The 13,185-nt window shown below is 39.3% G+C and overlaps 1 protein-coding gene and 1 long non-coding RNA gene across 2 annotated transcripts in view; one reads left to right on the forward strand and one right to left on the reverse strand.

Moving 5' to 3' along the window:
- casq1b (calsequestrin 1b) overlaps window positions 1-9,732 on the reverse strand; it is a 27,360-nt gene extending 17,628 nt beyond the window's left edge. The window contains exon 1 of the mRNA XM_046064907.1: window positions 9,496-9,732. Within this exon, the coding sequence (XP_045920863.1) occupies window positions 9,496-9,732 (237 nt within the window). The remainder of the gene's footprint in view (window positions 1-9,495) is intronic.
- LOC123980497 overlaps window positions 1-10,639 on the forward strand; it is an 11,895-nt gene extending 1,256 nt beyond the window's left edge. The window contains exons 2-3 of the long non-coding RNA XR_006827513.1: window positions 9,014-9,201; window positions 9,324-10,639. This is a non-coding gene — a long non-coding RNA (uncharacterized LOC123980497). The remainder of the gene's footprint in view (window positions 1-9,013; window positions 9,202-9,323) is intronic.
- Window positions 10,640-13,185: the final 2,546 nt, after the last annotated feature.

Here is a 13,185-nt window from a genome sequence, read left to right on the forward strand (position 1 = left end):
ATAGCTGCTTCATGGAGCACTAGTAACGATAAAGCCATTAAGTCTTTACTAGATGAGATGTGCAGAGGCTGCTTATGAAATTTCACAACACTATTCATATGCAGAGATGGGGTTTTTTTATATACAGTCTATGGTTTTATTCCATGATTGTATTCTAAAAAACATTATTCTAAATCTTACAAAATATCTCAATTCATATATCTCAGAAAGGATGAAGAGATCATTCCATGCCTGGTAGAGTTTGGGCACAATAAATCAAAATTAAAACTGCAGTTCATCATATTCAGTTTGTACAAAAACCTTCCTAAATGGACAAAAAGAAAAAGCAATATCAAAGTATCATATTTTACTGTATATGCTCAGGTCATATACATTACTTGACACACATAGGCACAGTCATGCCTGTGATTGATTAGATGGATCTCTTTCTATTTTGATTGAAAAATTATATAAATATATAATAAAATTAAATATTTTGAAAAAATGGAGATATTGGGGATAGTTTAGTACTATTGAATAAAAACTTTTAATACTTCTTAGGTGATCCATATTGTGACGCGCATCAAGCAACAAACTATATAATTTCAATGAGAAACAAACAACAGGTGGCTTTTGACATAGAATAAACTGGATCAGCCATAATCCTAGAAAATAACACTGAAGACATATCTAAAGATAAATCCTGTCACATTTAATGACATCACATCTGAATTAGTTCTTAATGTAGCGCCTCTTTCATAATGTTAATTGGGGGATCGAGATTTAGTGCAAGGAGGGTAAGAGGAGATCTATCAAAATGCGATGTTGCTTGCACACAACCTGACAGAAGTGTCACTTAATAGAGGGAAATGTCAAGTAGCAAATTATACCATTATAAATTTTGTAAAATTTGTAATGACTTAAGGAGCTGGTTGCTGGAGTCCTTCACTTTACCTATAGTGATATTTTAAACCAATATTTCATATGGAGTTATCTGTGATTTCTAAATATTAAACAGACAAAATGTTTATAATCCCAAATTAGACTCAAGTTAAATTAAAAAGTTTTTACGTTTTATTTAAATGCTAGTGGAACGTCAAGCTGTGGCCATAGCATTGAGTAATTTAGGTGGTTCAGCAGGATAAAGGCATGTTGGCTAAGATAGCACATATAATATTAGCCCCACTCTTTCTCTCTCACCATCAATATTATCCACTACCATTAAAAATGTAAGAACGAAATGTATTGTGACGGTGAATGGAGGAGGGCTCCAACCGTTCGTTTGGATAATGGTTTCCACAGCGACAGTCTGACCTTTTCCCAGATCTCTCAATAGATATAAGGAGATAAGAAAAGACAAAGCAGAAGCCTCTTTCAAACCTCTGCACATTACTGTATAAGGCTATTGTGGATTTGCCTTGTGTGCACCTGTCACCTTTCTCATTTATTAGCATCATTTTTGCAATGTGGGGGGATAAAAGAGGACAAAAACCAGCCCTTGAGCCATGGATGTGTAAAGAGAGCTGGAGACAAGGTATCAGGAGGGACCACATATGAAAGCTGCCCAGTGGGGCATGAAGCAAAAACAGTTTGACTTCTGTTGTAGAAAATTAACTTGATCTTTTGCATAGCTTCTACATGTTGTAGTCCATAGACAAAGCACACTAGAGACCTCCGCCGCCGAGCCCGCTAACATCCGGTTTAGCCATGCGCTAACATGAAATGGGATAAAACCATTTAATTGTGCAGCTCTCCTAGACTTTCCAAATGTTATCAGACCAAATGGATACAATTCTGTTAGTGTAACGAGTCATTTAGTATGAGTTATGATTTCAAAAACAACTAGAACTGCAAGCAGTTGTAAGCGGGTTCCAAGCCTCCCGGCGCAAGCAGCCGCCCTTGTTCCCAGATGAGATATCCGAGTTTGGTGTAGATCGGGCATTGCAAACATAAGATCTGAGATGACATCCTGTTGTTAGCGTTTGCACAAAAAGGTCTTAGCTTATAATTCGGCCGTTTTTTGGTTGGATCAAAATTTCATCTACAAACTTTCATCAGCTTGGTCCAGGGATGGTCCGTGCCAAGTTTGGTGTCGATCGGACTTGCAGTTTCGGAGGAGTTAATTAAAATAGATTGTTCAGTTTTCATGATGTAGCGTGAAAAAAGTGTAGGCGGAAATGGGCGTGGCCCATATACCACGAGATTCAGGTCGATCCCCCAAACATGTGGATATAAGGTTTATAATATACGCCTTCGTAGGTAGGAGTTCCAAGCCCAAACGCGTTGACCTTGCTTATAGCGCCCCTAGAGGTAGAAGTGTGCGGATTTTTGTGCCTGAGGTCATTGGCAAGAGTTGGACCTACTATGAGTTTTGTGTCCGTAGCCCTTACCGTCTAGGCTGCAGTATGAGTTTTGCATACAGAAGAAAAAAATAAAAATAAAAACAAGAACGATTACAATAGGGTTCCCAGCTCCGCTGGTACTGGGAATCCACTGTCTTACAGCCACTGCTTTCACAATGTAAGTTTATGGGAAAAATTCATTTTGGGCCGGTGTGTACCGTGTGATGTTAAATTGGCTTCAAAGCATTACTTCCTGGGGGCTTGCCTCGAGCAGTCTAATCCTTTAGCTCTTCTCTTATAGGAATACTTTAAGGCCCTGTAACTAACTGTTTCTTTCTGTACTATGGGGTCTCTTGTAGCAATATAATAATCAAAGTATTAAGGCTTATTTTGCTGCCTGTAGAGAGGAACAGCAGTGCTCCGAGCTAAATTCTAATATGGCTAGCTTGTACACGACAATGCTAACATGTTGATGTTGAGCTGGTATAATGTTTACCATTTTTTCCATCAGCTTGTAATTGTGCTGACATTTGTTAATCAGCTCTAAACACAAAGTACAGCTGGGACTGATGGGATCATTAGCTTGGCCAATATCTGATAGCCTACTGTATATTTTGATTGGACAGGTTTGATGGTGTCTAAAAGCTTTTATTTACCAAAGTGATAACAATTAATCCTGAGGATGAGATGACTGTTTATCAAATTCCATGGCAAATCTATCCAATAGTTGTTGAGTTACCTATTTTGCTTAAAAAGCAAGACTGCCAACCTCATGGTGGTTCAAGAGGAAAAGTCAAGGGATCACAAAAATTCCTATTCTCCTCTATATTTATGGCTGCTCATACAGAAACTATCTCCAAACTGCCAAAGTAAGTTCTCTGGTGGCATTTACATAAAGGTGAAACCCTGCAGTGTAGGTAAATGGGTTTTCTATTTCTATGTATGTCAGATGCAGTCTTGACAATTACAGTATGTAATGATCATGGCTTTGCCAAGTTCTGTCATCACTGAACAGTTATGCAGTGGTATATATTTTATTTAGCTGTATCATTCTGTAGGTTATGTTCTTTTATGTTCTCTGCCATTTTTGCTAAGCCATGTCTGGAGGCATTATGTTTTTGGGTTGTCTGTCCTATGTCCAGACAACCCTATGTCTGTCCTATTCCCTGTAACATCATAATGTCTTGAAAAAACACTTTTTCTTTTGGCCATTACTGAAAACCGTAACTCCTATAAATTAGTGCTAATCGTCATCCTGTGACTGAGTGAGTTATGCCTACAGTCCATGGAGATGATTCGCATCTAAATATGCCAGGATAAAAAACAAAAGCACCACAAATGTAACTTGAGTGGTTGGTAGAGGCATGCAACAGCAGGGAGATTCTAGTTAATTTTTTATTAATTAAATATAACTTGTACATAACTTGCCAAAAGAGTGCATTTAAAAATTATAACTAAATTTGCCCTTTGTACATCATAATAACAGCATTAAATATGCATTATCTGATAATGATTTTAATAATAATAATAATAATAATGGTAAAATAAAGCTGCAACCCAAAATTATTTTCTAGAAATTGTATTTCTTGTCCCTCTGGCTTTTGCAGATAGTGTAGTATGGCATTAAGGAAAGGGTGTAAGGTGTGGCTACTGCTATCTTTTCATACACTTTACTGAATAGTCTATGGGGAGTGTGTGTGTGTGTGTGTGTAGAGGGGAGAGGGGAGAGGGGAGAGGGGTGATAGGTGGTGTGCTGGTAACGACAGTGGCAAGTGAAAGATCACTGCAATCTGAGCTGGGTTCTGTGCAGTGATAGAGTATGGGCATTTACAGTATGTAGTATGCCAAAGGTCAGCATCCAGAGAGAGAGAATGAACATGCAGACAGCAAACAAGCCGAGAGAGAGAGAGAGAGAGAGAGAGATATTTTGGGGTTCAAACCCACAAGGACATATTAAATCCAACACCTTAATTAACCACTCGGCCATCCAGGTGTGTGTAATCAATCCATCGTCAACCGCTTATCCTGCGTACAGGGTCGGGGGGGCTGGAGCTAATCCCAGCTGACATCGGGCGAAAGGCAGGGTACACCCTGGACAGGTCGCCAATCCATCGCAGGGGTGTGTATAATGTATTCTCAAATTAGATGTGGATATATACTTTTCATATTTCAAATTTAATGATTTTAATCCATTTAACTAGTGCAACATGTACCCCTTATTCATTCCGTCACAGCCTTTGGTGTATGGTTGCTAATTTTGTACCCTGCCTGTTTTTGCCTGCCAGTCTTTAGTCATATCTTCGGACGACTTCTGCTTCATAATATTTGGTGTGAGTCATAATAATGAGAGATATTTTTGGCTAAAGTGCTGCAGGTGAGGTGGACTTATTTCAAGACCAACGCATCAGGACTGTCAAATCTATTTCATGCCTCCTGAATGTGCTTCCAGTTCATTAAACAGATTGTCACTTTGCGCTGATTGAATGTGAGACACCTGTTATTACTCTCCTGGATAATAAATGGAATTGCATGGTGAGAGCTGTATTAAACCCTGTTGCTATACATGAAATTATCACTATGCCACCTCCATATCAACAAATGTTGAAGGGAAAAAAAGTAATTCACATCACATTTTTAATATTCAATATATTAGTAATGTTTCTAAAAAAAAACCTGTTTGAATGTTTTGCCTTATTTTTCAGGTAAAGTTCAAGCACACATACTGGATTACTGTAGCAACTTTCTTGATTACACAGTTGCTCTGGAGGGAGAAATTATGTTTTTGAATGAAAATACACTTAAGTTGGTGAAGCCAAAAAAAATAACAACACAGGTTTGATGACATCATGGAAATTACTTGGAAGTAAAAGGGATGTAATATGGTTTAGAGCTGCAACAATCAGTCGATTTACTGACAGAACATTAATCAGCAACTATTCTAAAAAAACAATTAGGCATTTCTCACTGTTTTAAAAAAATTTGGGGGGACTTCATGAGCAGCCCTAGAGGTTAAGTTTTAAATGAAGAAAATAATAATGATAACAACCTTTATGTGTTTGCTCCCCCAATTCAAGTTTGTCTCATGAAATGAAGCATAGTGTTCACCAGCTTCACAATCACCAGCTGTGTGGCTGTCAGCTGACTAGTAACATCCAATCCTATTTATTCAGATGTTCAGATTGGCCATTATAACCTACCACTATCTTTACTCTTCTGACACATTCGCTGTTTGCTCCCTCGATCATTCAAACCACCTCCTTGTGTGCTGAATTTTTCGTTTTGTAGATTTAACTAAGATTTATTTATTCATTCACCTATCCATAACACATTCCCATACAAAGCCAAAATATCTGAACTATTATCTGTTCTGGCCTGCATGCAAACCAGTGTCACCATTCACCTTCAGCAATTGCAGGTTTTGTGACACTACATGTACCTCTTTCATTGACTATTACAAACAAGCAAAACCATTTTAACGTTAACGTATTGCCCATTCACAACTCACGGTCACCACAGGGGAGTTAAAATATTACAGCAGTGAGGATACACTGGATTCTTTTTCACAGAAATATAACTCCAGCCAGAGTCAAAGGTGACATGTTGGATATATTTTAGGGCTGACAGGGTGACTATTTCGCTGATGTGTCACTAATGTGGTCATGTCAACCCGGCCTCACTTCCAAGTCGTCACATATGGACACTTGGTCAAGATCCCTTGTCATCACTTTTTAACGCATTATGTTCCCTTTTTAGCATCATTGTTCAAGTAGACCTAGTATAAATAACTCAAATTCCAGGCAGGAAAGGGGGTGGGGTTGGGCGGGGTGGTTGGATTGGTCAAACACTGGACTTACACCCAGGAGACCTTGTGAATCCAACAGTCAATGTTGACTTCTTTTTAACTTGAGCTACATAACTTGCATAACATAACTAAGTTAACTTATGTAACTTACATCTTTGTAACTTATATTAACCTAAACGACTGCAAGTCCAAAACAACCCTACAGGATACCCACCTAATTTTCAGGGGATGAACAGTGTTACTTTTAACATAAGCTCACTGTCATGACAGGTTACATGTTAACATAAGCTTTTGTGCAGCTTTGCAGCACGCTGGAGACAGTACCAGAATTTACACAATGCCAACATAACCTAGCATGTTGCTGCTATCATCATATCACCATAAGGTCAACTTCTCAGAAACAAATAAAACTAAGTTGACAGCAGTATAGTTTTGAATATATCTAAATAGATTTAAGAAGTTTTCCATCCATCCATCGTCAACCGCTTATCCTGCGTACAGGGTCGCGGGGGGCTGGCGCCAATCCCAGCTGCCGTCGGGTGAAAGGCAGGGTACACCCTGAACAGGCCGCCAATACAAATTGGAGCTGTACTCCTAAATATATTATGCTTGGTCATGTGTGTATTTTACAGGATATAATACATGTAATGATCCTGTGATACTTTATAATACCTATTTTCAGGCTGTACACATAAATCAAACACTTCTCTATTATATCTCTATCTCATGATCTATTTGTGGTAACGCCTACAGGATTTTTCTCTAGACTAAATTTAACTAATTTTGTTTCTATTCATATGCAGCGTATCAAAGAGGAAGCTGTGGTTTGAAAATGAAGAAAGACCATTTATTTTCCTATGTGAAGTGAAGTAAAAATACAAAGAAACCACTATGGGTGAAAATCTTAAAATTGTCAGCTCAAGCATGTCATAGGAAATATAAATTTAGTATAGTCGACTGAAAACTAAAACTGATTTTGCTCAAATTAAGATACGGCCAAATAAATGTAATAAACGTTCTGACATTTTGTTTTTATAAATAACTTAAATGTACAGTATGGTGTCTCCACTAGAAGCATAGATAAATGACACATTCTATGGTCCAAACATTAATCAAGGGCAGTTAAGCTTTGTTTCCCAGAGCTCTGCACTTTAATAATTCATACTTCCTGATTCATAGGTGGTAATGGCCAGCTATTTTAAGCATCCCCTCTGAACACCTCTTGTGCTCTTTCCCAATTGGCTGAATGGTTACAACTGGCAGGAAGTCAGTAACAGAGTACCAGTCCAGCAGGGACCTGCTCCAGTAGGCATCGCTTTCTAAAGCCAAGAAGAACAACTTGGCAGCACCGATAGGAAATTGATCAGATCCAATGACTTACGTGTGTAAATGATGGTTTAGGACTTCAACCTACACCCAGAGGGGTGTGTAGTAATACAAAACAAAACAGTGTTGCCTGAGAGAGCTGAACGAGCAGTAGCTGAGGTGAGATATGGCCCTAAACTCTCTGTCTATCCCTGGAGGGCTTTTAGCCTCTTGCTAAGCATGCAGGGCTCTCCTGGGCTATTTACAGAGGTGACTTATGGAGGCTAGTGTAAGGTACACTGTGTCTCTGTAAGAAGACACTGCTGCTCTGACATGCAGGGGCTTGGTGAGGTGAATACACTGCCTGACAGTGGAGCCCAGGTGCATCAGCTGTGAGCCGGGCTGGCAAAAGGTCTTCTAGATTTATTTATCCGGTAAGAATTCCCAGAACATGCATACCGTACGCCTACCCCATTTACTGGCCTGGTGTGTGGGAACACATTTCGACAAATAAACGCAGGTCTCCATTAAACACCTGGTCTGGTTTTTATGGAAGTTCTTTGATTAGCCTATTAAGTTCCTTTAGTCTGGAAGGGTCCACTGATCAAAAGAATCAAAACAGCTTTTCATAAAAATTCATCCAACTTATGAATCCTGTCATGTGAAGTCCATCGCTCTCTGTCTTCTAACTTCTGCAACACTTTTCTCCTCCTGCACTGTGTCGTCGGGTGTCGTCGGTATTCGTTAAGTTGCTGCCTACAAAATCTGTCGGAGCTAGATCAAATGAATGATGTGTATTTGATATTATTTTATCATTTTTATACAAGTAATATTCGTACTGCTTGAAATAAATAAACTGTTTCATAGTAGCCTATTTCAGCTTTGTGCAAGAGGAAATAAAGGCCTGTCCCATATGGACGCCTGTCCGAAATATAGGCATGGTCAATTCAGTGATTTTAGCAAATAAAAGCCTGAGATATTAATCAAAGTTCTACGGTACTCTTTTTCTACGGCCAACTGATTAGCAGCACCACTGGGGCGATTGAAGTGTAAGTGCCTGGCTCAAAGGCACCCCAGCAATAGCTGTTTAAGGACAAAAGACTTGTTTGCTTGCCCCAGTGTGATTTGCACACCTACTGGTCACGGGCCTGTTCTTCACTACAGAGCGTATAGAGAGAGTTTAGCTGTAAATATGATGCATCATATCTGCAGACCGAATCAACAATGCAACTCTTAGGATGTGCGCAACAAGTTGTCCTGCTCTTTGACAAACATCACAGCACATCAATGGACCATTTGAAAATATTCTGTTATGTCCACATGACAGAATATTATGTTATTTTGTTGTTAACAAGATATGATGTGACAAATGTAGGATTGTGAAAAGGATGAAAAGATTACCATCCTAAAGACAGGCAAGACGTTATTTCAGACACTATCTCCACAAATGCGTTCATTGTCTGTTTCAGAGTTGCAAAAATTGTCGCCCCAATCCTGGCATGACATGGTAAAGGTGTTGGAGGAGCAAGCATGGTCCAATTATTATTAATTCTACTAAAAATCCCTTCATTTTTCTTTTTTTCAGATGCTGCTGTATTCTTTAGATCCATTGGGTCAAGACAAGCTGACCCAATCACAACTTGATTGATAATCAGGCAGCAGGAACAATATGTGTTCTTCCATGAATTGCCATACACAACTTTCTTGTGTATAGTTTCCTATCAGTACATCTTGTTCCTCCTGTCCCCACATTCACCAACCTGCCTCCTTCAGGTCAGTATCTTTCTAGTCACATTGGGCAGGATGCCATATTTGAAGGGTCCATGATCCCTCAATTTGATCTCACCCCATGATTTCCATTTGTTCTGTTTGCCTTCCTCCTCACCTGTCAACAGCCGCCATCCCACTCATCTGAAACCCTAAGTGTGAAAGCAAAGACTGTATCTCGGAATCCCCAACTGTAGCCAAATGCCCCATGTGAAACCCTTCCCTTCCCTCTTCACACTGTGACCCTTCCCCCACATGGGCCACATATCCATCCACTGTCATGCTTTGGCGGAGACCCACCTCCAAAGCCAGCTCCTCTATCTGAAACTGCTTCATGGCACTGCGGTTCCCATCCACATTTTTGTGGTAGTAGATCACCATCACATCGTACTTCTTCATGACAGACTTGTAGTTCTTGGCGTTGAGTTCATGGACGCGGTCTCTGCCATCATACTCGGGGATTTCCAAGCCCTTCTCTCCCCAGGACAGGGTCCCCAAGGATAGGAAGACCGCCAAAAACACCCAGCCCCACTTCATGGCTATTGTCACCTGGTGGTCGCAAGAACACCTCTTCTCAGAAACTTAATTGTTGATGTATGGTTGAAGGGGGGAAAATACACTTGAGAGGTTTGTCCCCAATGCAAGTTGGTGTCAAGCAGGGAGAGTTAGGAACAAAGTCAGCTTCCTTTCCCCACTGGCTAGAGAAGAGCGGGTCTGTGAGTGAAACCCTCCCTTTAAAAAAGAGATACACGTGGTTTTGCTGACGCCACTGGCCAAGGCAAGGGGGTGGGGCCCTTTTGGGGACGCAAATCACTATGTGAGTAGGCCAGACGCTGATCCCACTTGTCCAAGAGCCATGCACAAGCCAGAGGGGTTGCCAAAAAAGTAGTGGGGGTAACATGGGAGGGGCCATGCTTAGGACATACGACCACCTGTCTGAAGCTGTGGCTATGAAAAGGGACAGCGGTTGTGTTGGGTGTTTAGAGAGCTACAGATACCAGCTCAGTGTCTTGGAGGACATAAGGTATGGGTGGATGTACGATGAGAGCTTGAGGAAAGAAGAGCTCCAAGATGCCATTTCCATATTAAGTTTTGCAGAGGAGTCGGACTCTTGCTAAAAATAAGGCCTCTGTGGAACAACACTGTGAACAACATGGCATCCACGCAGAGTGTCGATGTGCTCTGTAGGCACGTATGGACAGAGAGAAATGAAAAGTTTTGCACTCACTTGTTTGAACATCTAAAGAAAATACAAGCATCATGTTTGTCTTGGTAAAGTCACAGTTCAATGAAAAATGACTTTCACTACAAACTTTTCACTTTTTTACAAGCCATAATCAAAGACAATTGAGTATTGTGGTGCATATTTGAATGAAGTTAAAAAAGAAATTACAATATATGAATTTACCATATGTCTACTTTATTGTATTATTATCAGCACACGTGTTAAAAAAAACACACCAGTCAGTGTCAATAAAAGATATCATCATTAATATAACAATAAAATCATTGATGAGCTTGAAGGTTAAAGGTGCCGTTTGGAGTTAACTGAAAACAAACGAAAGCACGGTACAAACAAAATGGGGACCCACTTGTAAAAACATTCTTTATAGAAACCCATACAGTTTACTCAGTTTTCATGGAGATGGTTTACTTCTCAACATATGAATGGGAGAAAAAAACATGGAATAAAGCCTTCAATTCCGAATATAATCCCATTTTGTTTTACCTGCAGGGGCCCTAATATGCCTTCATACAAACTGATATCAGGATTTGAAAGAATACTGGAAATATTTGCCATTTTCTGTTGTTAAAATGATAACATTACCTCATGTTTACTGTACTCTAATTGACTGCTATTAGCTTAAAAATACACAGTGTATCAACCTGACATAACTTTCAATCACAAACATTTTTTAACCTAAATCACGCATCAGAAAACTACTGTCTCATTACAAAAACAGATTGTCATGAGCAATACTGTCATAAGATTATTGTTGTTTGGACACAGTAATTTCTGGTCTGTCATAAATAACTTGACAACATTTATGACAGTTTGCTGTGTTTGGTTGAAGAAAGAGGTGTGTTTTTCGTGGATGGTGACTGTCATGTGGAACAACAGTAAGTCAAATTTCTGCACATGTCAGGCGTGCATGTGGAGTGTGTTTTGGAAGACCTGATCTCAGTGGAGAAAAGAGGTGGAAACATGGAATGAGAGGGTAAGAGAGATGTAAGCAAAGCGACTCAGAGACAGTCTGAGATCATTTCAGCTATTAGTTACAATGAGAAAGGGGAGAGGGTGGCTATTAATAACAGTGTGTAATATAATCAGCCTTCTCCTGCCAGCATGGTGGGTCATACAGTGTGTGTGCCTATTTAGATGCCAGTGAGGGTGTGTGGGGGGTGTTGGGCACTGGTCGAGGGTCTCTACTACACAGACGGGGCATCATTATAGTGTGAGCTTTCAGATTTTAAAATATTTCTCTCCTAGTGTGTGGTTTGTAGAATTGAGCATTGATGTGTTGATATTGTTGAACTGCCTTACTTAACTAAGAGGTAATGGTGTAGTGTGACTGATTTAGTTGTATAAATTAATGCTCCTATTTAGTCACATTAAATAGCATGCAAAAATATCATATTTTCATATTTATTTATATAGTTTCTTTTCTTAGTTTAAAACTCTAATTCTGTTCATGTTGTTTTATTATATTGTGGATTTAATGCGCCGTCAGGATTGCATTCAATTTCCGTGCAATGACAATAAGGTAACAAGAATCTGAATCTAAATGTTTCTTTATTTTATTACTTTACAACAAATTTTTTCACATTTTCAACAATTTAATTTTTTTTCTTCAGTTTTTAATTTTTTGTTTGTTTTAAATTTTTTGTCTTTTTTTGTTGTGTCTCCAAGCTGTGACCTGGCAGAGCCTCTCCAGATCCAGCATACTGCTCAGCCTGTCAAATGAAAAAACTGAGCCCACATATTCATATTTTCACAGGGAATATACAGTATTTATATTTAGAGGATATCCCAGACTTTTCAAAGACACCACATATGTCTGGGTGAATCTTGGGGAAATGTGTATAAGATGATTCACAAGACATGGAAAAATATAGTCTTGGGTTTGAATATTTCACTCAGTGTTAATTTGCATTGAGTGAATTGGTGTGTGTTCTTTGTGCCTTCATCCTAAAGAAACAAGAACAATCTCAGCTCGTTTAATTAACAATACAATTAAACTTGAACTTAAATACTTGCACTTGCTTTGCTTTGCCTTTGCTTATACATCATGGCCTCAATAAACAGCTGGAACAAACTGAGTGTCAGTGTGAAATAAGTACCACCAGACAGTGTAGAATAAGTACCAACATTAAAGCTAATTAAAGGAAAATAGACACCTCACATAATATCACATAATACATTATGCTTGTTTCATTGGTGCTGCATGCTTGTATGCCTTAAACAAAGATTTCCTTTCCTCAGATGTCAGAAAGTGCAAGAATAGTCTGGTGACAAGCTGACTGAAAGGCTTTGGGTTACTTACTTATCAACTCTGTATCAAATATTATGAGAAGTGCTGAAGCAATGGCAGACCACTGCAGGATTAGACATTTTTTCAAAGACTCACCAGAGTTCATGCTGACAGAGAGTGGAAAAGACTTGACACAGAGATACATGCAGATGTCACACACCAAGTCTAAAATCTATCATCATGGAGAATAAGCTTTAAAACTTTCACTGCCACTGAGAGCTGACATTTCCCAAAGCAAAAGCTGATACTGTCTCCATATAAATACACATATCTATGTCTGTGTCAGTGTGGTGCATGTATGTGGCCGAGTGACCCCCTAACTGTTGTACCTCCTATGTAAACAGCACCCTCCTCTGGCAGTTGCACTAATAAACCTCACCACTAGTGCATTATTACTCAAGTCCATGTTCTCCCCCTCATCCCCCCTTTACCCTCTGTTCAAATCGACTCAAGCAAG

This window comes from Micropterus dolomieu, linkage group LG12, assembly GCF_021292245.1.
Source record: "Micropterus dolomieu isolate WLL.071019.BEF.003 ecotype Adirondacks linkage group LG12, ASM2129224v1, whole genome shotgun sequence".
In the NCBI taxonomy this organism is placed as follows: Eukaryota; Metazoa; Chordata; class Actinopteri; order Centrarchiformes; family Centrarchidae; genus Micropterus; species Micropterus dolomieu.